Source organism: Pleurodeles waltl, chromosome 3_1, assembly GCF_031143425.1.
Source record: "Pleurodeles waltl isolate 20211129_DDA chromosome 3_1, aPleWal1.hap1.20221129, whole genome shotgun sequence".
Taxonomy (NCBI): Eukaryota; Metazoa; Chordata; class Amphibia; order Caudata; family Salamandridae; genus Pleurodeles; species Pleurodeles waltl.
Genome location: NC_090440.1, coordinates 2,005,774,082 through 2,005,798,660, shown reverse-complemented (window position 1 = coordinate 2,005,798,660; position 24,579 = coordinate 2,005,774,082). Strand labels below are relative to the sequence as shown.

Below are 24,579 nucleotides of genomic sequence, written 5' to 3'. Positions count from 1 at the left end.
GTACTCTGAGACAGTGATGAGCTCTCACATTCCAGGTCTCCATGTTTCAGCCATTTAGGTTGAATACTAGTAGGTCATGTATGGCTTTCTTCAGGCACTAGATCTAATGAACAATACATGTTTTGCCACAAGAGTTAGATTGTCAAGAATGCTCATCCGAATTTTCTCCAGAAAGGGGTGTCACATCAATCAGACTGTTTGACTTTCAGTCTTTTTCCAAATCCCTATTCTCCAGCACAGTGGTGTGTACATTATTTGGAATTTAAAAAGGGAATTGAAGCTCCAACGAAGCAGGACTAAAGACATTAAATAAAAAAATCAGCTTTTTGTCAATTATGGGTCCATTTGTTTAACCACTTCAAAGTAGTCTATTCCTAGATGGATTGTTTCTTGTATTCGGTTAGGCTATTGTAATGGTAACAATTCTTAGAACTTGATTTAGAGTTTGGCGGGGAGGGTACTCCATCGCAACAGAATACCCCTCCGCCAAACTGAAGGTCTGCTGACGTACAGCTCTGTCGGCCCAACAGAGTAATGGCTGTCTGAGGTTTTGCCATTAGTCCTCTTGCCCTATTTGGGCAGACAAATGGTACGTTTTCGCTTTCTGTTAGGAGAAGTAAAAACTGAAAAATGACCACCCACGCCATGGGAGAAAATTTCCATGGTGAAGAGAGTTTATTGCTTTTTTTAGTTTCAAAAACAAAATCCTGTTTTGGGATTTTGTTTCTGATTTTTTATTTTTCTAAGGTAAAATTATTATGTATGGCTCAGTCATGTTGACGGAGCTTTTAATGCATTTACAGGAACAGCCATGGTTGCGGTTTGTGGAAATGCAAAAGATTACTGCTGGGACGTTGCTCAAGCCCTTTGTCTTTTAAGCCCGGAGCCCATTCTATGAGGGGTCAATTGGGTACACCTGCATTAGTATGGAACATTTCCCATACTGAAATATGCAAAGTGGACAATTGGTGGTCCATGCATACTTTTACCAGACACAGTTGTCCTGACTCCAGTTCTAAGACTGATGCCCAAGAGGTCCAAGCTTCGTTACGGAATATTTTTGGTTACTGTGGTTCTTTTTCTGTCCCTGTCTCTGTCTTTAGAATTAGCTTCCTACTATATTTAGTGATAATGGCTATTAATGAAGATCATTTGGAGATAAATGAATAGCTAACAGTATTCTTAGGTCTCCTGCAGGTGGACTCTTCCTAAAAGTCCTTTAAATGAGACAAGGAAGTGGGCTACTGTTAATTGACCTGTCAGTGCCTGGGAATGACGGTACACAGGTGTTGTGCCCTTTCATAAAGGAGCAATGCCAGTCTTTATCCTCTGTAGGCTGCAGCCTATTGGCTTCATTGCCCTTCTCTCTTCTCATTTTTCTATTTGTTTTTTAAAAAGGTTAGCCAAAGAGATTTTTCATCACTTTTTTTTATTCGAAAATTGTCTTAATTAAAATAATAATGATGAAACTTAACCAATATATTCTACAGTAGACTGTCAAATACTTTGCTTTGTATTTTAGAATTGGATTTTTGAAAACAAAAGACAGTTGTATATTTTATATTTAAAAAGTGCTGGAACAATACAGTACAGGGTTTAATGAAGATTTCCCTACAGGTGAACTTGGATTACAAGTAAGTAACTTTCCTTCTTATTTATTCAAAGTATATGGGCCACATACATGTGTAAAGGTGTTTGAGAGGAAACTAATTGTGATGCCGGAATAAGACAAATCAAAATGGAGAACTATATGAAGCCACTTTGGCTGCTGACTGTTGGTGGTTGTCCAAACTTTTCCTGCCTCTGACACAAGGATGGACACAACATTATCATGATTCCCTGCCTTTCTGTCATTTAAAGCGTCTCTGAATGCAGTGACTGCAATTTACAGTGTCTACCATAATTAACAAAATCATATATTTTTCATATTTTGTTCCACAGGTTAGGCCATTAATACAAGTAGAATAGAGCATCTCACATACATCATAGTACACTCCTAAACAGAATTCAAAACACTCACCCAGCATAGCCGGGTAAGAGAGATGATGAATATTGGGCCTGCACCAGCACACAACACCTCTAATTCACACGCATGACACTCATCTGGAAATGCACAAACCAAATAACCCACTTGGCACATAAGTATCTGACCTGACCTGTTACTGTTACTTCAAGCACATCTGACTATCAAGAATAAATATCCTCACAGTTGATATTGCAACTCACAAACACCGAACCTTGAAACCTAGGTAAGAAGCTATTGAAGGGCGTTGCGCTGTGAGTTCCTAATAATAGCAGAATGTGCGTTATATAGATATATGTACAATTGGATAACATTGCACGGAGAATGTCTTCAGGTGGGAACTCGCAACTATTTTTTTTTTTATTAAACTATTTTATTGTAACTTTAAACATTTAAAGACAGCTTCTCAGCATCCCTCTGTGCTTTTCTAACCCCATATTTATATATTCCATTGCAGTGAATCAGAAACCCAAGGGTATATGCAGCTTCCAATCATTTGTGCCTGGGCTGCATACATAATAGGCAAAGTTCCTACTTAGGTTCCTGTTGTAGTACACCCATCCTCCCCATGTTTTTCAGGTGTGTTTGTGCCTCATAAATCGATTTCTCCAGGATCCTGCATTCTTCTAGACTTGTTTCTCACTTTGCACGGCTTGGTGTCTCATGCTTTCTCCATAGATGCGCAGCTTTTCTATTACTATGCGTAATCCCATGATATCTGTTAATGTTAAGATCATGGTGGGTCAGGATTTTCGTATTTCCCACTACTGTCCACAGTGACAGCCCAGTGCATAAAATACGAAGTTATAATAAGTCAGAACTCATGGAATTAATTAATAGTGTTGCTTTACCTCTGACCTCTGTTTTAAAGCATGCAATGAGGCATAAGAACATTAATGTGCAGAGCCTGGGGTGCTTTTGGGTTCGAGTTGTGTTGAAACCATATATTGATGAATGTATGAAATTCTGCTTTGGCCTCCTCCGAGTCCCTTCCAACTGCATATAAAGGTGTGACTCTAGACTTGTCTGAGTCATTTAAAACTCGTGCAAAGGCATAAGGAGAGACATGCATACAGGGGTGTAATGACAGGGACTATTAGACAAATAGCCAGGCAGGTATGCACAAGCTGGATTTCTATAACTTCCTATATATGTGTATACTGACGGCTGTGATTGCCTGACTTTGGATGGTTTCGATGCCATGATGGAGCCATGGTTATTTTGAGAGTTCAGAGGTTAGTGGCGTTTCACCTATCTCTTAAAAGCCCTACTGGCTGGGATACAATGTACAGCCTTGATTGTGAACAATCTACCAATCAGATCCAGGTCCCAGCTAGTTCACAGCCAGAACCGCCTCCAAAACTCTCCTGTCTTTGAGAACCCTCTGCGTCCGCCTCCCTGTTCACACATAATTACCTAGATAGACAGCAAACTATGGAAATCGCTCATCATATGCAATAGAAAAATATGTGAAATGAAATAATGTTACAAATGCATCGCAGCTCAAGCTCCGTCTGACCTGGAGCTCGATAGCGCTGTGTTCTGCCAAAGGGTTAGAAAACCTTCACTCCATATTGGTGTGATACATTCGGATCCATGCTGGTACTCATTGGACTTACTTCATCTCTGCTAGTTTGTTCGATAGTCATGTGAAATTATTTGGGTACCTCGCGTTTGCTCTGAAGCCACTTGGCTAAAAAACACAATTCATTTTACGCTGACACTTTTGTTCCTTGTTGCCAAGTCTCACCAGAGACTCCATGTGTTAGGGTGACCAGATTTTAAGGAGCAAAAACCGGGACAGGCCAGACATAAAAGTAGGACTAACGACTTTACACTCACTTTTATATCTGGCCTGTCCCGTTTTTTTGCGTAGCTTTGTGAATGTGTGCATATACATGTGTGTACATATATATATATATATATATATATATACACACACACACACATTTACAAGACTACACATATAAAATTAGCTATGGCTTGACCTCCCACCCTGCACCGCAACCACCTCCCTCTGCTCCCCACTCCATCTCTCTGCTGGGAGCAGACAGGGGACTGTGTTGCCTGCCAGTAACAGATGAATTACTTTAATCGTTGCATACTTTGTAGGCGTCTCTTAAAGGAGAGCATACCTTGAATTGATGCTTCCTCAGATAATCTGGCCTTTGTCCCAAAAACCGAGACATTTATGTAATCATTTGACCTTTTTCCCAAAACCCGGGACATTTGTTTAAAATTAAGAGAAGCGTCGGGACACCGGGACAGTCCTCTAAAAACCGGGACTGTCCGGGGAAATCCGGGACGTCTGGTCACCCTATTGAACACTCGAGGTAATGCCCTGCTTGCTCACTTGTCACCTATGAAACCGGGAATTCGGATTCGTGCTCCTCCACTCAAACAAATAATGTGAACTAGTAGAAAAAGTACTTAGAAAGAGGCCGGAGACTAGAATGAGCGCGTAGTGTGTATCTTCCGCACCTCAGCGGCTTCGCGGTCAGTGTCTGCTGAGGATGCCCGTGCATTGCAGGATGCGTGAATCCAACACTGCTAATGATTGTGATGTTTAGCTTCAAAATCACAAACGTGCAAATCTGCAGGCTTCAATTCAAACTCACCGGCCAGAGTGGCAGCTCCTTCCGCTTGGAAGGCATCATTTGAAAGTAGTGGACGTCATCATTTGAAAGTAGTGGACTCCCCTGTGAACTGTGCAGCTAAGAGACTTTGTCCACTAGGATCCTAGGATATCAGTAGTTATGTTGTGGTTAAATGTAAAACACGAAGGAGCCATGCAGTCGACATAAAAGCCACATTACTCTCATCATTTACACATCAGCTTTGGAGTTTTTAGAAGATAACAGCTCTCCCTTGCCAAGTTTCAAAGCAAGAACTCACCAGTAGATGCTGCTCACGCTCTCCCCGTTTCCACATGAAATGTATCTTATGTTTGTTTGGTTTGCTGGGATATTTTTGTCTTTATTCTGTTTTCCGTCGAGCTTAAATCTGACTTTGATTTTACAAAATGTTGGTCAACAGTGAAGACCGTGTATGTCTTATTTGTGACATGTTTGCAAAGACTGTTTGTACAGTACCATAAACATCTTTCTCAAGAGCATGTAATCCGATAATAATGAGTCGAAATGGTGGTAGAAATCTCATACTTGCCCGACCTTTTATGTGGAATTGTTGTTTTCTTCAATACAAAATATGTAGAACAAAAAGTAAATGTTTGCCAAGCATCGCAGGATTCCCGCAAACTGATTTGCTTGGTTTGGAGGGTAGCAGTAGCCTGAAATGAACAGCTCTGCCTTAAAAGCTTTTGCATTTGGTCATGGCGTTCTGCTGTGTGAAATCTTAGATGGGCTATTTTGCCTTTTTCCACGTCCCTCTTCTTTGTATGTGTCATTTTAAAAAGAAAATAAGGGGCCCTGTGGCCAGCACAGTAAACGTTTCAGTTCAGCTCTAAATTCGCAGGAAAAAAATGCTTTTTCTTCGGCCCATCCTCGCCGGCTTGAATTCGAAAGTAATCCTCTCCACCCGCAATCTTTGATACATATTGGCTGCAGTCTTTATTAGTGGTGTTTTATTGAGTGCGTTCATGCATGGAAAGCCAGGGCTGGGATCGTCGTGTTTGACTGGAGCTCCCACAAAGAGATGAGGTGTGTAGGGAGCTTGTTGAGGCAATACAGAAGTCACACAAAACCTCAGTTCTTGGGGCGTCATAGTCATTGAACCCTGGTCTCCAGTTGGTATGGTCGCTAAAGGTAAACAGTATTTTTTGGAGTTCAAATATTTTGCAATTTTTAAGGGTCAGTTGCATACGGGGTTTGACAGCCTTTACCCTGTTAATCTAGTGGGCAGCCAAGCGTTTTGTGTTTTTTAAATATCATTGAGCAGTGCCACAGTGTGATTATTTTCCTTCTCGACCCTCCTTGAGAAGTTGGTTCAACCATGACATTGGTTCTTGGTGCTGAGAATAATTCAGGGTTTTTCTTTTTAAATACTGAATAAGGTTTATTTGAAACTCTTGCCCTTTACGACCAACTTCCTGTTTGCAATTACTCTGCTACAGGTTGGAAGAGATTGGATTCTTTTGTAGAGAGTCATTCCCTCAGTTCAGTAAGTGGCTATGGGCTGCATACACATACTTGGCATTTAAGGCTCTGGTTTTCTTAATGTTCCAGGTGCCCTTACCTGCTTCATTTAATTAGGCCTTTCCAGTCAAGAGAGTACTGCATTGGCTACATGGATTAGGGTCCAACTTTTCTTTAGCTTATGCCAGGTGTTCCTCTTTTTTTTTAGGTATTTACAGGGCTACTAGGGAAAAGTTGGTTTCTTGGGCCAAAGCTTACGGGTTACGTTGGACATGTATAGATCTGTCATCTGGCCGATGATGTGTGATTTGCAGGTTGATGGTATTGAATTTAGAGAACTCCAGATTTGATGAGGGGGTGCTTCTGGTAGTTTCTTAGTTACTTAAATTTGTCACAAGGGTAAAAATTACTTTGCAGTTGCTTTCCTTGATGGTTGTTTTTCAGTATCTGAAGTGTTTCATTAGTATAGCTCGTCTTGCTTAAATTTGAGATGAGAGTAGTGGGACTAATTGACAGATTAGTTACCAGTAATTTTCATGACACCTAATCCAGCTCTTTCTTGTCATAGTCCATACCTCTCTTCTTTCTTTCTTTCTAGTCTCTAGTTGCTTCAACCTTTTGAGTTTGCGAAATGCCGGAGGGTTGTGAGGAAATGGGTCCATTTAAGTCCAGTCCTGTGGCAGGCTAGAAAAAGTCGCATCTTTCACCCCAGTGAGTCGAGCAGAAAAATAGGATTAAAGCAGCAAAGGGATGGACTGAATACTTGAAGTAATCACAGCTGTTCAGCCCATCATGTTCACTGTGCCACAACAGACACGGACCAACAATACGTAAATCAATTTTGGTAGGCTCCAAATCCGATAGTTCTGCCTTAACTTTTAAGCCATGTTCCATTCAATATGAGAACACAAGCAACTACAGACTTTTGTCTGCCATTAGCTGTACCAGTGAATGCTCAACTTAATTTCTAAGCCACAACAAACTTGTGGACCCATCTTTGGGCATAACACTCCCAATGCAGAAATCTTTTAAAAAGATCATGATTAGAATGCATGGATGTATTTCAAACACTGATTATTATTCTGAGCCACATTCCAGCCCAACATTTATTTGAAACTTGCAGTACTGCCTAGGATGACCAATTCGGTTCCAGTCACTCTTAGCCTGATAGCGAAAGGGACCATCCAGCCTAAACTTCTAGGCTAAATTCCCATCCCACTGCAAACCCAGACATGTTGAGGCCTTAATGGGCCTCATCTGTCAAGTATTGCTTGAGTCTTATGGCACAGCAGTCTACCAAACATATATCTGCCCATATCTATCAAGGGCCATCTATTGGAGAAAAACAAAAAAGTTATAGATTAAATGCTTGATTCAATGTTAACCAAAGAAAGTTCCTCTGCATCTGCATTAGTCATAGTTAATATTCTCACTACGTCACTACAAACACAGTGATAGTTAAGTTATCTACCATTATTACTACTGTCGTGCCTGCAGGCCATACAGGGCGTCATGAAACTTATTTTTTTAGCTTAAAGTCTCTAAAACAAAGATACATGATAGGGAATCAGTGAAAGAAAATAATAAATAGTTCAATCATTGTCTTGAGTATGTTGGGATAGAAAATGTTTCCTAATATCTCGAATTGGGAATGTTGTCAAGCAGGCGTTTGTCACCTTCATAATATTTTGAGGATCTTTGAAATCATTCTTGGCAAAAATGGGTCTATGCTGTGGGGACCATCACACACTTCAACTGGATGAGTGTAATTTCCTGTATGTGGGATTGCCAAACTGAACCCCCTTTTATCCTCTTATCTAAAAGCATAAAGCGGTGAGTGTGGCACCACTGGCTACAATTAAGAGGAAAGATCATGTATCTCCTTTTTGTTGAGCAGTAGCCTGGCTCTTGGTGCTCGGGCACACAGCTATTTCCACCTATTTTTGGAAATGCCCCAGAGTACCTGACAGAAAAAACATTGGCATCAGACTATGCAGAAATGTGAGATCGGGGGCTTTAAATTGCATTAGAACATTGGAAGTTGGCAGCTCCATTGAAAACAATGGAGTGCTCCGGGCTTTTACTGGCCGGTAAAAGCCCGCAGCGCCAACATTCCAGTGTTCTCTTTGTTCACAGCAAGAGCTGTGAACAAAGCCTCACGGAGCCCGAGGGGATTTTAATCCCCTCGGGCTTCGTGAGGAATTTGTTTTATTTAATAGAACATTCTGCCCTGAGTGGCAGAATGTTCTAATAGCCTTAGAACCCGCCGTAGCGGGCTCTACCGGCTATTAAAGGCCCTCTCCCTTGTTAAAGGCCCTTGCCTTCGGCTCGGGCCTTTAACGCAGGAGCGGGCTTTTAATAGCCGGTAGAGTCTGCTACGGCGGGTTCTAAGGCTATATTACGTGGACTGTTTCAATAAGGTATGTGTGAGTAAGAGGGCATGTACGCTCAAAGCTTTTTTGGCAGGAATTTGATACTGCCTGAAATAGAAGAATTCAGGACTTGCTGCTTTTAGAATGGAACCATCCATCCTAACAAATCCCCTACCTCATCAGAGACTCAACTCTAATCTACTCATCTGCTTTGCTTTCAACTCCATGTTTTAGACACCCATGAGTGAGACCGCCTGAACCGTCTTGGAATCACATATCTATTGATGGTTGTATTTAGTGCTCTGAGGAAAAATGAAGGGTCAGCACCTTCCTCATTGGCGTTCACTGACGGGTACATTCCATTACCATTCCTGGTATTTTATTGACAGTTTTACCTTATTGTCTTTACCTCATCAGACAGTATTTAACATAGGTTTTACCATTATCGTGATTCTTTATCTTTGTTATGACCTTTACCTCACTAATAACGCACAACTCTTAGCCTAGTCCTCAGTGATATTTTTTGTGTTCATTTAGCTCTAATTATATTATTTTTTCTTAATTTGAAATAACGTGAATATTTTATTCTAGCCGTATTGCTAACTCTAACCTATGTTAAATTTGTAGTTTTAATTGCTTAATAACATTTGATTTAATAATGTATGTTTCAAATTATTTTTTGCCCCTAACACTACCTCTTATCAATGAAAATATTTCATTATGGCTTAACTAAATTAATTTAAATTAGTTAAAGTGGTTCTATTAAATGTTTTTTAGACACTTAGGTACCCTTTTTATCACTGCGACTCTAAACCTAAACATCCAAAACATTGTTTAATTTGTAATTGCATTAATTAAATTAAATGTAATTATATTGTTTAATTGCTTTCATTTGATTTCCAAAAACAAGGGCCCCCTGCCCTAAACCTAATGCTTTCCCTGACCAAAGTCCGTGCCCAAATTCTAATTTCCACCAGTCTTAAATTTTAATATAATTAAAAAATATTATTATATTTAGTTTAATGTATTATAACATATTTGCCAGAAGTCATAACTGTCATATGAGGTACTAGTTCTGTAAAGGTCATGGCCAGTAAAAGCGGGTGTTAAATAAGAACAGTTATTTCCTTTCACTGACAGCATGAAAACAAGGCATGCAGTTAGTAAGCGTTTCTGCCTCCTGTCCTACTGCAGTATATTAGAAACAGGATAGTCCTGGTAGTCCTTTAAGACCCAATCCACCACCTCAATGCACTTCTAAAGCCCTGTCCCTGGGCGTCAAAGGAGGCACTTAGCGACTCAAATGGTGTCAGCCAGACACCAACATGAGATCTAGTCCAAGGCCACTTGCCACTGGTCAGCTGGGCCGTTGCAGAAAAAGGCCTTTTGTATCTTGTTTCCCTGTAGCTTTAACAGTAGGTCAGCTTTATTTTGATTTAGATTATTTTTGGAGTGTTAGAGTGCAACTGCGACCTAAAAGGTATACTGCACTTGCTATAATAAGAACATAATAAAAAGAGCCAGAAAAGGCTTAAACACCAAAGAACCATGTCTTCATGGCCTTCTTAAAAACGAATAACTCGTAGCTCGTCTCAGTAAATGTGACAGGCTGTTCCGCTGTTGAACAGCCAGGAGTGTAAAGGCATGGCCTGCAGCTCTGGATTTCTTGAATTTAAGAACAATTACAAGGCTGGCTGTGGCTGAATACAGAGCTCTCGGAGGCAAATAGCAATGGATTTTGCAATGAAGGAGACGAGTGTCTCTCCGATGGCCTGCTTTGTGAGTGATACAGAGAGATTTAAAAAATATCTCTTTTTGGCACAGTGAGTCAGTGTAATCTACTTTGTGCAGCAGGGTTGGAGAAAGACCTGGGAATAAAAAGAGCCAGCTTAACCTGGCTGCTATGTTTTGGGTGGTCTGCAGTCTTCTTGTAAGCTGGTTGGTTATCTCTACGTACAGGGTATTCCCGTACCCTAGCGGTGATTGTATTCCTGGTGTTGTCTGGTAGCCATCTGAAGATTTTCTTCAGCATCATTAAGGTGTTAAAGCAGGATGGGACCACTGCGTTCATTTAGGCAATTATGCCCAGTTTGATATCTATGATGATTCCAAGGTTTCTGATTTACGAGCAAGGCGTAGGGGTGGGTCCAGGGTCTGTGGGGCACCCAGTTGAGTCCCATGGCTAGGAGGCTTTCCTGAAGACCACCGCTTCGCTCTTGTCCAAGTTCAGTTTGAACCAATTGGATTTCTTTCTGGTAGCCACTCCGGTCATGCATATGGTGAGCTTGTTCCTGGTGTTTTGTCCAAGATGAACAATATTCGTTACATGTCATTGGTGGGAGGATGTTTATGTTGTGGGCTCGTATGACGTCAGTCAGAGGAGTCATCTAGATGTTGAAGAGTGTCAGACTGAGCAAGGAGCCCTGCACAACTTCACAGATTAGATCTTATGCTTCAGAGGAGTAGGGAGCATGTTGATGGTTTGGGTTTGTCCAATGAGGAAGGAGCAGATCCATTCAAGGGTGTGACACTGGATGCCTGCATCAAGGAACTGCCAGGTTAGGACGGGATGGAAGACAGTGTTAAATGCTGCTGATAGGTCTAGAAGGATGAGTGTGCGGTGTCGCCCCTGTCGAGGATCAGACGGCAGTCATTCATTGCTGCTCTGAGGGCAGTCCCCATGCTGTGGAGTCTAGAATCTAGTGTATGGCGAGGTGGTTGGAGAGGCACTTGATAATTGCTTCTTTTAAGACTTTGGCTAGTTAGGGAAGGATGGAGATTGTTCAGAAATTGGCAAGTTTGGTTGGGTCGGCTGAGGGTTTGTTTAAGAGGGCATTGACAGCTGCATGTTTCCATGGTTCGGAAAGGTGGCCTTACTGATGGAACTGTTGAGGATGTGGATGAGGGCCTTACTGATACGAATTGCTCCTTTGTCAAAGGCATGGTGGGGCTAGGGGTCTGCTGGAACACTGGAGTGAAGGGGTCCCTAGTGGTAATTGTGCTGTTTTCATTCGATACTAGGAGACTTCTGGAGAGAGTCAGGGGGTCCATTTGTGGGGTGAAGTTGCACTATGAGGTTGTGGTTTTGCTATAAAAGAAGTTCAAGAGGTTGTTATACAGATCTTGTGATAGGCTGGTGTACCGGTGGCAGCTGTGTGTGTGATGAAGTCCTTGATGATTGCAAAGATTTCTTTTTTGCAGTTGGAGCATGCATTTATTCATTCAACTAGTGCCTTCCTTCTAGTTTCTTCGATCAGCTGGTGGTACCTTTTCTGGCTGGCTTTTAAAGTGTTTTCTTTGCTTCTCCTTCGCTGGTTCTCCATTTCCATTCCAGTTGTTTGCAGTGCCGTCTGGTCATTCTGAAGTCTTCCATGTACAGCTGTCTTGTGTACTAGATTTTGCTGTGTGGCTTCGATTCATGGGGACCCGAGTGTCAGTGCAGTTGGTGGTCCACTTGTTTAAGTGTTCGATGTTGTGTACCAGGAGGCCCATGGTTTCCGATTTGTTCTCATGTAGGGCGGTCCTCCAGTTCACCTCTGTTAGGTTGTTCCAATGTCGGCATGGTGCCCCTGCTATGGGGGTTCTTTTGTGTTGATGGACGCTGATTCTGAAGCTGGCTATGGCGTGGAATGCCCAGTTGACTGGTCTTGCTGTGTTGATTGTGGTGTTGAAGGATATGAAGACGGGATCAAGCCTCATTTAGTAAGGAGTGAGATTCCAGAAATTCTGACAGCCTCTTGTTAACTAACCTTTCCATGATATTAAGGGGAAAGGGTAAGAGGGAGATAGGTTGCTAAAGACAAAGGGATCGGCTGACAGTTTCTTCAACAGGGGGAGTACTAGTGATTTTTCCACTCTACGGGAATTGCTGCCTAAATCTAGTGAATAACTGCAGATTGCTAAAAGGGGCAGAGCATAAAGTCCTTCCAAGCCCAAGGGGATAAAGAGAACCTGAAGAGATGGATTTTGCCATTGTCTGGGGAAAAAAAAGTCTTGATGATCTGGTCAAATTTTTCTAACAACTCTTTCTATTATTTAACACTCACAGACCTTCTAAAAGAAATCTCTAGTTAAGGAGGCGCTATGTTAATCTGAGTTTTATTGCGCACATTTGTAATTCCATGTAGGTATTTGGTTGTATATGAATGTAACTATTTTTTCTTGTTAAAAGCGTTGGTTGGACATTGATGTATGTGTTATTTTGTGCTTTGCATTGTTCTGAGATTCTAACTTACTCCACCTCCCTTAGTAAACCTTGGACTGATCTGCTTCACTACCCTAAAAGTCACGTGTTACAGAGGTGTACGAGTTGCTCAGTTCAGGTCCAGTAGCAAGGTGGCCCCTGAATAACCGAGGTAAAGGACTCCAGTTGTAACACTTGGAGCCTGTGGTGGGTAATCTCTATGCTACATTATACTGGTTCATCTTGGGCTCTTCAGTCGCTCCTGGGGGCACGTGTGGAATACACCCACACTGCCTAGTGGCGCAACTGCTGCTCCCCTCAGGCTTACTTTGCCGCACATGCTGCCTTCGCGTGAAACTCACTTTTGCTCTAGGTTTACACAACTGCAGAGGTGCCGGAGTGTCCTGAGGGCTGGTGCACTAGCACTGGTGTAAGTCAGGCAGAGCTGTGAGAAACTGCTGTGGAGCTATTCTCAGGAGGCAGAAGCAAAAGGCTAGTTTCTGCCAACATTAAATGGCCCTGAAGGGAGGGGGCTGAAACTCAGTCCTCAAGTGTAACTGGTGTTTGGAGAAGCCAGGAAGGGCAGCTTGCTGTGTAAGTAAAGTGGGGGTCAGTGATCTGTGTGGGGGGGGCAAGGGTCTGAGGGCAGAGGCGTTGGTGGCAGCAAGAGCTCGCAAAAGTAAATAAAGGGACAGTCGGTGCCATTGATCTCCCCCCCCCCCCCCCGCCCCCCCCCCCCCCTACCCCACGCCCCCTTCCTCCCCCCCCCCGTCCCTCAACCACCACCACCAAAAAGCTCCTAATCTTTGGCATCCGCATTAGGCAAGGTAGACTATTAAGGCTCTCCGTCGGAGGACGATGACTCCGCCTAGGAACAATTAACTGCTACTGTGTGGTTTCAAGAGTAAGACTTTCCATTGTAAAATAAATGCACAACATGCCTTTAGCCGTGACCTCAACGAAAACGTGAGCAGCACTTTTTAAACTCCTTATGGTGTAAAAGAAAAACCACTAATTACCAACACCACTCTCACAACCCTCATAGAAAAGCCGGCTCAGACCACCACATCCACCACTGATCAAAAAACAAAACAAAGCCAGAAAACTGGCTGATAATCCAAAGTGCTTCTTTATTGATCGCCGACTTTGTGCGTGTGGTGTTGTGGATGGGCAAGTGGATGAGTTGAAGAATGAGTCAATGGGTGGATGAACATATATATGTGTATGGATGAGTAACTGAGTGCATGTGATTGAGTTCATGGACGACTGGAGGCGTGCCTATTGTTTTTTTCTAATATTTGTATTGTTTTTTCTTTCTTGTGTTTGCTTCAGTCTGCATGTCGCTCTTCCCAGTTCACTGAATCGCTGTCCATTTTTCTGCCCAGTGCTTATTTGCTCGCTCTTCTTCTGATGCATTTCTCTATTTTTTTTTATCTCCCAACTTGTGAGCCTTTCTGGAGACATTTGCTAGTCTTTTGTTATTAGTTTTTTTTTTTTTTTTTGCAGACTAGGACAGTAATTACCAAAGAGTTAGCCTCCTCCCAAGGAGATACCACAGGAGCGATTGTCCTAAGCCTTTGACTGCGATTGTTTTGGTTCTGTAGTCGGACAATATTTTGCTTACTTTCGGTTTATCATTCTGTAGCGGTGCTCCTAGTAAAATATGCAACAATAATTCTGTCCTGTGCGTTTTACTCGCGATAAAATGGTGCCTATAAACGGGCTTTACGTGACTCTGCCACAACCCACACACTTGGGAATTCACTGCTTGCCGGGCAGGTTGTTCCTTCACACACTATAAATAGGTGATTCCGTGTGTTTTTCTCATTCTTGACATTGCTCAGCAAATTGTGGTATATCTGTACTTATGTGAGATATAATGTTACTGACGTTTAATTATTGTTTTTTTCTTTGTGGTTTCAGAATACTTGTTGTCGCGTTGCAAGAGAAAATTGCTGCCTTTGACAGCTGCACTTTCACCAAAAAATTCTTTGTTACAAGTGAGTGTGACACTTTTGAATTTGGATAATTTTAAATGCACAGTGTCTGTCATCTAGCAAATATTGCGATTTACGTTTTATGTATTAATCCTACCCACAGAGTTGGAGTCCTGAGCAAAGCAAAGTATACCAAATCAGCCAAATTGCGTGCCCTTTTAAAGTCTTTAAATATATCCTATATTTACAGACTATGGTATTGTTGGTTTTGCTAATCCCTTGCATCAGATTAAGAGTAATCGTGTGTATATATAATGCATTAAATGTTTGGTTCCTGCTGATCGGATTATTATTACCAGCTTTTAAATTGTTGCCCTCGTTTGCTTTATGTGTATTTTGTTTATGAAATCTACTGTAACTAGCTAGGTTTTCTGTTTTCCTTTGGGATTTTGTTCATAATCCACCTATTCCTTTGCAGGGGTTTTCTGAATTGTGGCATTATTTCACCTAATATTTGAGGACTGTTGATTTATTTGAATCATATCATGAACAGGCTTAGTTTTTACAGTCCCTGCGCTGCAGTTTGGATTCAGCCGCAACACTTTCATTGTAAAGGCATTTTTGATTCACCTATATCTTTGGACCCCATGAAGAAATTTGCAGAAAACAAATTGGTAACTAAGGCCTTTAACATAGCATTTTGTGCAATTCATTGCAGAGGAAAAAGATAAAGGAGGGGATTCTGGGAAAAAAATATGTTTTCACATTTTATTTTAGCTCGAATAGCAATTTTTGATTGCAGCAACAGCAAAACATGCTGAATAGATTTGTGCGAAATTCAGAATGAGATTAAAACTTTACTTGGAAAGGGCGCTCTTGTGGTTTTGGTGTAATTCAGTGGGTTTTGAGTTGTTTGCTTTACAGAAAGGTGTTGGGTGGGCTGAAAGGGTTAACCATTTTCTATATCCTGCCATTTCAGGGAAAAACATGATTGCCTCCTGAGTATGAGTGAGTGTTCTGTTCCCGTTATCCATTTCAAGTCCACGTGTCAGAACTGAAAAGGCAGACCCAAAGGGTCTGATTAGCTGGCTGCAAGAGAACATTTTCTTTTGAAGCCTCCATTACGGAATGAAGGGCACTGTCCCTGCATCCAGAAAACAAATGGAAAGGGTCTGTAAGGGTGGCAGGGTAAGTGCACCCTGATTTCCAAACAAAAAGCTTTAAGCAACTAAGAGACCTGCCAAGTCGCCCCTCTCCCCTTAGATCACAAACTAAAAAAATACATCAGTGTCCTGGGTTCTCAAGCTATTTTTAAAGCATCTGTTTTGGGCCTCCTTCTATAGTACCCATTCTTGGTATAGAGTTTGTGCTGTCTTTTGGGCTGTGGCAAGTCCACAGCCTCCACAATGAAAACGTGCACTAAAAAGATGTGGACCTGTGCTGAACCCATTTCATAGTCTGTAGTCTCACTAACGAGGCTGCAAACTGCACCAATATAGGTGTGTCAAGTCTGAAGGCTTGCAAAATAGTCCATGTATTATTCACACATTAAGACACCTTTAAAATGAAAACAAATACAATTTAAGTTTATTAAATATTAAAATGTCCACTTTGAGATTGACTACTGTGAGAGTAAATTTTAGGTGGGGCAATCCGTTTTCTCAACCTTTTCTTCTTTATGCAAGAGAGAAAGTGCAAACAATCATCAGGGCTTAGTTGGAAAAGGTCTCCCCTCTCCTGTTTTCATGATAGCTACTGTCTCAGGTATGCATGCTTGCACATAAAATGTTGCAAAGATGTGTTGTGATGCATATGCAAATTTAACCCTTGGGCAGGTTAGTGGTCGGACCAGGGCCAGCTTTAAGGCGGTGCGAGTGGTGCGGCTGCACCGAATGCTGGCCGTGATTGGGGGGCACTGACCTCAGGGGGGCGTTGTGTGTAGCAATAACTAGTGAAACTTGCGATTTAAAAGCACCTGCTGAAAAGTTCCTTGTGCGTCCAGCCTTCAGGAAGCATTTGAAATGTCAAGATGCCTCTTGTGATTAATGTTCCTGCTAGAGAGGGAGAACAGAGTTTTGTCTAGTGGCAGCTTTGACTCGCCATAAAGTAGCGTATAGGGTTAAAGAGCCTGCTGTAAAGAACAGAACTATATTTTACGTGGATAGCTGAGTGGATTAGTAAAGCCAGCCTTTACAAGCGCTTTAAAACAAATTACTGTATGTGAAAGGGGGGCTATGGAGAGATGAGTGGCACATTTGCCCTGTGGTAGGAAGGGAATCGGAGGAGGTGGTCATAAGGTTGGGGGGGGGGGGGGTGCCAAAAAAGACTGTCGCACAGGGTGCCACCAGCGCTAAAGCCGGCCCTGGGTTGGACTCACAAATGACAGTGTAGGTGAAGGGCTTGGAAAAATGCACTGTAGGGCAGAGACTTAGCACAAGCTAAGAGGGAGCTGTAGCATGTAATACTCTGAAATTAAGACATTTTAGTCTGCGGGCTCTAGAGTCACTGAGTGGACATTTCAAGACCCACCAGTTTGTGAGTGTTTGGGTATTCACTAACATTTTCTCAGCCCATTCTCCTTGTGAAAACGTTCAGAGTTTACTTGTGTCAAAAGGGAAACTCTTTCATGGATAGGAATGCCGAGGGAACACCCACAAATCTGGTGTGAGTGTCCGAGATGGAATTTTTCCAAAGCTAAACATATTTTCCTCATGATGAATTTTTATTTGCTTAGACAAAAGTGCAACTTAACCAATGCAAAACTATTTTACATGTACAGTTGCACACCGTGTAAAAAAATATGCATGTGGAAATGGCTTGAATTTGTTGGAGGAAAATCTATCAATAAAGTAAGATAGAACAATTTTACACAATAATGTGGTTTTAGTTAATTGATCAATTGGGAAAATCAGCCAGTCTCAAAAAGCGACCAAAGTCTGAAGTTCAGAGTTCTGGATTACAAGCAGTGGTATGTGCACTGTAATAGCCACAAAAAATGAGCTACAAATTCCTATATGAAGTTAATAGCAAGCTGGTTAGTTAAGTTATTGTCAACATATGTAAGTATTTACAAGAATTGTGTATGTGTCCATGTTTAGCAGAAGCCCCCTCTTGTGTTTTTTTTTTTATAGTTCTCAGAAACTCATTTTTGCTTTTCTGCATAGCGAATGCTTATCTCTTGTTTGATGTCATTGGACTCAGACCAGCCTATCTGACTTTAACGTATTCTCAACAGGTTTGCGCTAAGGCAGATTCCACCCTTGTTTACACCCTGTGCTCAATGACGATGCAAAACCATTTTCTGCTGTCAAATATCTTGCTGTGTTTCTTAAAACAAATATGCACTGTGACCTATATATTTCTGCAGAACCCGGAGTTATCTTTTTTCAGCACGCCCATTTATTAGGCTTAGGCCGGTTTACTACTTACATAGGTTTTAAAACTGTCCCTCACCTGAAATATTTGTATTGGGGTTTGGGATTTATATATTTGTGTCTATAAATTCATTCCTATTATTTACCTACATCAGTTCTCCCTCTAGTTGATTCTTCAGCAATTGTCCCACCTTCCCATTTACTAGATGGATCGCGTTATGCTCAATATTCTATCGGTCGACATCCTTAGCACTTTTCGTAACCACATTTTAGCTGTCATCCTTTTAAAACATGCTATAATTACCTGAAAAATAAGACACGTCAAGAGCAATGTCACTATAAAAGGCAACAAGGCCTTAAACAACCCTGACATCCAGGACAGCACCCATTCAAACCAGCCCTCGAACCACCTATCAGGGGCAACCCCCTTCATCGACCATTTTCTTGTGTAGGTCATGCAATGTCTGAATGGCCTCAGTCAATGTCCCATTGTCCACATGATTGGCTGGCACATAAGTACAGCAGGCCAGCTCAATCTTCTTACACACCCCTCCTTCCTTGGCTGTCATTAAGTCCAATACATATCTGTGAGTTCTTCCTTGATAGCATTGAATCCATCCTCAGTTGCATTGTCTTTATTAACTCTCAGTTTGTCACTTGAAGCCAGCAGGCAGTTGCTTTTGCCTAAACAAATGGTAGAATGCTCCCATAAAAGAGCTGGGCATCGTTGAATAATCTATATTCATGTGGGACTTCTTTCCAAACCACAGTACCATAGTATTCTGCAGTTCCTTTTGTACGGAACTGATATGGTAAGGTCATTGGATGGCCCATGTGATGGCCATGTAACTGGAAGATGTTCATACCTGATATCGCCAAGGAGGGGGGGTGTAAAGTCACAAGGTAGCAGAGGCCATTCCAGTTCGGGGGTGGTTGAATGTGGAGCCAGGCCCCACACATCTGATAGTGATACATCAGACTGGAGGTGCCACCCTGCATTTTGGCGTTGTAGGTGGTGATCTTGCAGTTTAGGTTACTCCCCAACCTTACTGTCCCTTTTCCTCTGAAACAAAGAGAAAACTGTGTTAATTTCATTGCTATTCTAGGATGAATGGCAATTCCTGTCTATGTATATCTCTGTTTGCATTCCATATTTCTTGACACTGGCATATTATCTTATCAAACCTTATATGACCAGTGTCTTGGTTACCATCCCATAAGGATATTGCTCTACTTGTGAACTTGGCTCTAGTGTGCCATTTGTCATGGACAAATACTGATCTTGTAATGCTAAGACCTGGTTTGCTCACACAATCTGTTAGAGACAACTAGCCGCAGTGTCCTTACCAATCTGCAGCAGTACCTATACACACTGGTAGAGGGCGTTGTGCAACTCCGGATCGACATCATCCTCTGGATATGACGCAGAGGGAGTCCATATTATTCTTCCTCCAACGTGCTGATGTCAGTTTCTTCTTTCCCGCTCAGCAATGTGGATCCGGAGAAGTGGTTACCTCTAGCCATTTTTTGCCTTTCCTTTCAGCTGTTTTTGTAATTGGAACAGTGTTTATACCTTCTGGCATTAAGTCTTGTGGGTCCAGTGCTCAACAGATGTTGGTGACGGACCCCCATTATGTTTGTGTGTGGTGCTTAGGCACCCACTACGAAACCAAAGATTGCAACGCCTGAGGCCTAAGGAGTTGCCGGAGCGGCTGATGAAGCTTCTGGCGACGCGGGTGTCACAGACTTCACAGGACTCTCATAGACGTTGAAATCCTTCTTCTTCCAAAGCTCATCCTAGCGACTGTTTTAGAAGTCGCTCGCGTATGGCTTCTGCGACATCTTCAGATCCTGCGACGTCTCATAGTAAGTGTCACCTGCGGTTGAAGTCCCATCTTCCAGCTTCACCGCCCCCATGCGGCTCCTCCCGTTCCTCTGAGGAAGAGTCTGCGCAGGAGTCGACCCCGTGTCTCCTGCTTTATCCCAGCGTCTGGGCTACTTTGGCCCAGATGTGGGATTATAACTCATCCTTGCATGCTGTTTTTGGGCCTACCCCTCCCTCTGAAGTGCCTTCGGGCCCTAAGGAGGTGGCAGGTGCTCTGATGGGATCTTCACCAGCGGCTTCGTCCTCTGTACATGTTGGGCCCCTCTACTCCGACTCCAGAGTCGGATCGGTGCCAATGTACAGCCTCCTACTGCTCCCATCTTCTGCACCTGTCTCCTTCCTCACGACTAAAAATTTGGAGTCCAGTTCTGACTTGCCAACTTTGGCGGTGGTGGCGCCTGCTACTTCACTCGATGCTCCGATTGTATCCCTGGAGTCGGACAACGCCCCTTTCGATGTCGAGGTCTCTCCTTCCCGACGTCAGTCGACATCAACCCTGATGCCGGGAGTGGCGCCATTAGAGTGGGCTATTCTTCATTCTGCTCTTCTGTCTTCTGGGGCTCACCTTCCAGTTCTTCCATCGGAGGGGCCCGGTTTCGATTCTCAGCCTCCCAATTCCGATACCAATCCATAATCAGATTGGTTATTTGACTTGGCCAGTGCTAGAGGCCCAGACTCCTTGCCTGCTTCCAGCCTACTGTCATCCCCTGGGTTGCCTTCAGAGGCTAGTTCAGCTCTAGCAGACATGTTAAAGCATGGGTACTCACAAACTTTTTCTCGGGGGCCAAATTTGCAGTATGGTTTGCGGCCGAGGGCCGCACTGAAGTGACAGCGGGGGGGGCTAAGAGGGGGAACAACCACCCCGCCCCCTTTTTCAAAACATTGCTAAACAATGCTGCAGCACAGTTCTTACCCTTGCAGGGTCCGGTCTATCACACACAGCGCCATCTGCTCTCACCCCTACCGCCATCTGCACACAGCGCCATCTGCTCTCACCCCTACCCCAGTAACACACACAGCGCCATCTGCACACAGCGCCATCTGCTCTCACCCCTACCCCAGTAACACACACAGCGCCATCTGCTCTCACCCCTACCCCAGTAACACACACACAGCGCCATCTGCTCTCACCCCTACCCCAGTAACACACACAGCGCCATCTGCACACAGCGCAATCTGCACACAGCGCCATCTGCTCTCACCCCTACCCAGGTAAAACACAGAGCGCCATCTGCTCTCACCCCTACCCCAGTAACACACACAGCGCCATCTGCACACAGCGCCATCTGCTCTCACCCCTACCCCAGTAACACACACAGCGCCATCTGCTCTCACCCCTACCCCAGTAACACACACACAGCGCAATCTGCTCTCACCCCTACCCCAGTAACACATACAGCGCCATCTGCTCTCACCCCTACCCCAGTAACACACACACAGCGCAATCTGCTCTCACCTCTACCCCAGTAACACATACAGCGCCATCTGCTCTCACCCCTACCCCAGTAACACACACACACAGCGCACACACACAGCGCCATCTGCTCTCACCCCTACCCCAGTAACACACACACAGCGCACACACACAGCGCCATCTGCTCTCACCCCTACCCCAGTAACACACACACAGCGCTATCTGCTCTCACCCCTACCCCAGTAACACACACACACAGCGCAATCTACTCTCACCCCTACCCCAGTAACTCACACACTACATTAAAAACAAATAAATAAATAACCAAAGAGCCTTACCTGACTCAAAGCACTGTAAAGATGGTACAAATGTAGAACGGCAGGCAGGCAGGCGGGCAGCAGACGTGGAGCCGGTGACAGGAAGCAGATGACAAAGCCCCGTAAAAGTTAGCTGCAAGCGCTGACTTTTATGGGGCTATGGCTTCCAGGATCCACGGAAACGCCATAAATAATGGCCGCCGTAGTAAACATAGAGGAGGGCCGCGGGAGCATGCGCAAAGAAGCCACTGTTGCGCATGCTCCCGCAGCCCTCTTCTATGTTTACATACTGCGGCCATTATCATAGGCCGTTTGTTGTACGTCTCCGCGGACCGCCAAGGTCGGTCCGTGGGGCCGCTGGCGGCCCGCGGGCCGTACTTTGAGTAACGTCGTTTTAAAGTGTGTGTCAGAAGTGTTACACTTACAACTTCCTACTGTGCATTTGTCCACGGACCCTTTGCTCTATGTTCTACATCCTGACCAGTCTTCTAGGGAGCCAGTCCTTCCTTATTGTCTCTTTAGGATATTCTCTTGGGAGTTTAGACCCAACCAGTTTCTGGTCTCTATTTGGAGCGGTCTATCTCACATAGACCCAGGGCATCTTGCCTCCGGCGGCATCTAACTACTCAAAGCCCTGTGGTGCAAACTGCTTTGGCTGCACACAGTTTTACACAGGTTCCTTCTGTCCTGCCAGAGTGAAAAGCTAGAGAGCTGGACACTTCTGGTAGGCAGATTTCAGCTTCATCTAGTTCACTTCTCCCAAATTTTGCGGGACTCAGAGGAACACATTTTGCCTTCTTTACCTGAATAGGCTAGAAATTCACTAATACCCTTTGTGCAGGGTGGTCAGCAGGCTGCCAAGCTTAGTATCAGATGTGGTATGGATACCACAAATTCTGTTGGAAGGATTATGGCTGCTTCGGTAAAGCTCCATCGAAGAGCATTGTTGCGCTCCTCCAATTTCTCAGAAGCTGTGCAGGCATCTTTACTCGATATGCCTTTTGACAGCACCTCCCTTTTTAGCACATGCCGACTGGGTTTAGAGATGCTCATTGTGGAACTCAGTCTTAAGGCGTCTTCATGGTAAGGAGTCTTCTTCTGGCTTAATTCTTTTGTTCAGGGGCAGTTGTTTTTTTCCCCTGTTGCATTTTTCTCCACTGCCCTTACGGTGGCGTATTTCCTGTTTATACTGTGACACTCGGTGTGGTGTTCCTGCTCCTCGCAAGTGCTTTTCTTCTTATCATGTTCTAGGACTCACGGTGGTGCTCCTGCATTGCAGGTATTGTGTTTTTATTTACACATGCTTGCTTTGGCAGCACATATACTAAAATTGGAACAATACAGAGAAGATTAGCATGGCTCCTACGCAAAGATAGCACAAAAATCTAGGAAGCGTTCCATATTTACCTTAGTGGACAGGTTTCATTTTTCGTCTGACCCTGTTTGGGGACTACCTCTAAAAAGGAGGTTTTCTGTTGTACTCTGCTGATAGGTGGGTGGTCTAACAGATTGTACTCTCTACGGAGTTCTTCCTCGTGTTAGTCGTTTTCAGTCCCTAATCTTTGGAGCAATTGGTGTAGACTTTTAGCCATTCTTTTATAATTACCTGCTTCCTGCTGGGAACTTGCTAAGTGCTTCTTCTGGAGGTGGTATAGTTCCTTGTGTCAATAAGGATTCTACTACTGTTTTTTCACAGATGTCCTTTCCCATTGGTGCAGTGGGAGATGGTATTTCTGCCTCTTTTCCACGGTCTGCTTTCTTGGGAATGTTGGTGCCTCTTCGATCCCAAGTTGCCCCTCTTCTATCTCTATTATATGTGACATGTAGGGAGCTTAATCTGTTGCTCTAATCCTTTAATTGCTTACACATGTCCTCTTGTCTGCCTGGTGCCACATTCATCTTTTCTTCTTCTTCATGGACATCTTCGTCCTTCTGTCTTTTCGGTCCAGTCCACTTATTGCTGATCTATCTATCTATCTATCTATCTATCTATCTATCTATCTATCTATCTATCTATCTATCTATCTATCTATCTATCTATCCACATATTAAAAAAAATATAAAAAAAATATATGTATACATCTATATATAGATACATATATATATATGTGTGTGTGTGTGGATGTACTTCTTTCTTGCAAGTACAGAGCTATAGCTCAGTGGAAATATCTGATGCCTCATGGGTGCACAATGGCCAGGACAAAGGTTCTATCCCTTGTCGGAGCAACACTTGGCTATTCTTTGCATGCTGTTAATGTGCATATTTATTGTTTCCCCTGCGCTGCTGTTGTAGCTCTGGGGCATCATCCATTTGTGTATGGTTCCTGTCTTTGCGTTCCTGTCCCATTAAGGTTCTGTTTTCCTTTCCTGGGATTCTTCCCTCCTTCTCTATGTGTCCTCGGCCATCTTTTTGACTGCTATATTCAGGCATTTTATGTGTAGGATTCCAATCCTAGCATTTGCTTAATCCCTTCTATGCCAGCTGCAAGAAGGTAGTCAAATTTCTTCCTTCTGGTGGACATTTACTACTTCCTAACCTCAAATTGTTTTTGTGTTTAGCACTGTATTCACATTTGACCTTGCAGACTTGTGCAGGTCCGGTGTCCCTATCCCATTCTGGGGGTCAAAGTTAAATATACCTTATATCTCGGGGTATTTCATTACTGGGTACACATATTGGATCGCTTTCTTATATGCTGGTCGCCCCTCCGGAATTCTGCCACTTTTTCCTTTGGCACTTTCTTCATAGAAATTTTTTCTGTCTGTGGTTGACATCTACTCATGTGGCATTTGTCTGCCTCATGTTGATCTTTTTCATGTACCGCGAGGTTCCTGTTGGCTTCTGTCAGCAGGTGGTTCTACCAACTTCTTTTAACTTTTAACTTTGAATCTGCTAGCATTGATTTTCCTGCTTGGCTGGCCTTTCTTCCGTGAGGGGTTTACTCTCTATCTTGCCTGTTTTCTTTTACTCCTGTGGTGC

The 24,579-nt window shown here is 43.3% G+C and overlaps 1 protein-coding gene and 1 non-coding gene across 3 annotated transcripts in view; both read left to right on the top strand.

Annotated features, from left to right (window-relative positions):
- The window catches only part of BCAS3 (BCAS3 microtubule associated cell migration factor), a 2,570,631-nt gene that overhangs the window by 438,237 nt on the left and 2,107,815 nt on the right, over positions 1 to 24,579 (top strand). For both annotated transcript variants that reach the window (XM_069226456.1, XM_069226455.1), the window contains exon 10: positions 14,596 to 14,672. In XM_069226456.1, coding sequence (XP_069082557.1) covers positions 14,596 to 14,672 — 77 coding nt within the window. The remainder of the gene's footprint in view (positions 1 to 14,595; positions 14,673 to 24,579) is intronic.
- LOC138286237 (U6 spliceosomal RNA) lies at positions 22,904 to 23,006 on the top strand. The gene has a single exon (XR_011201902.1). It is a non-coding gene; the product is annotated as a U6 spliceosomal RNA (small nuclear RNA).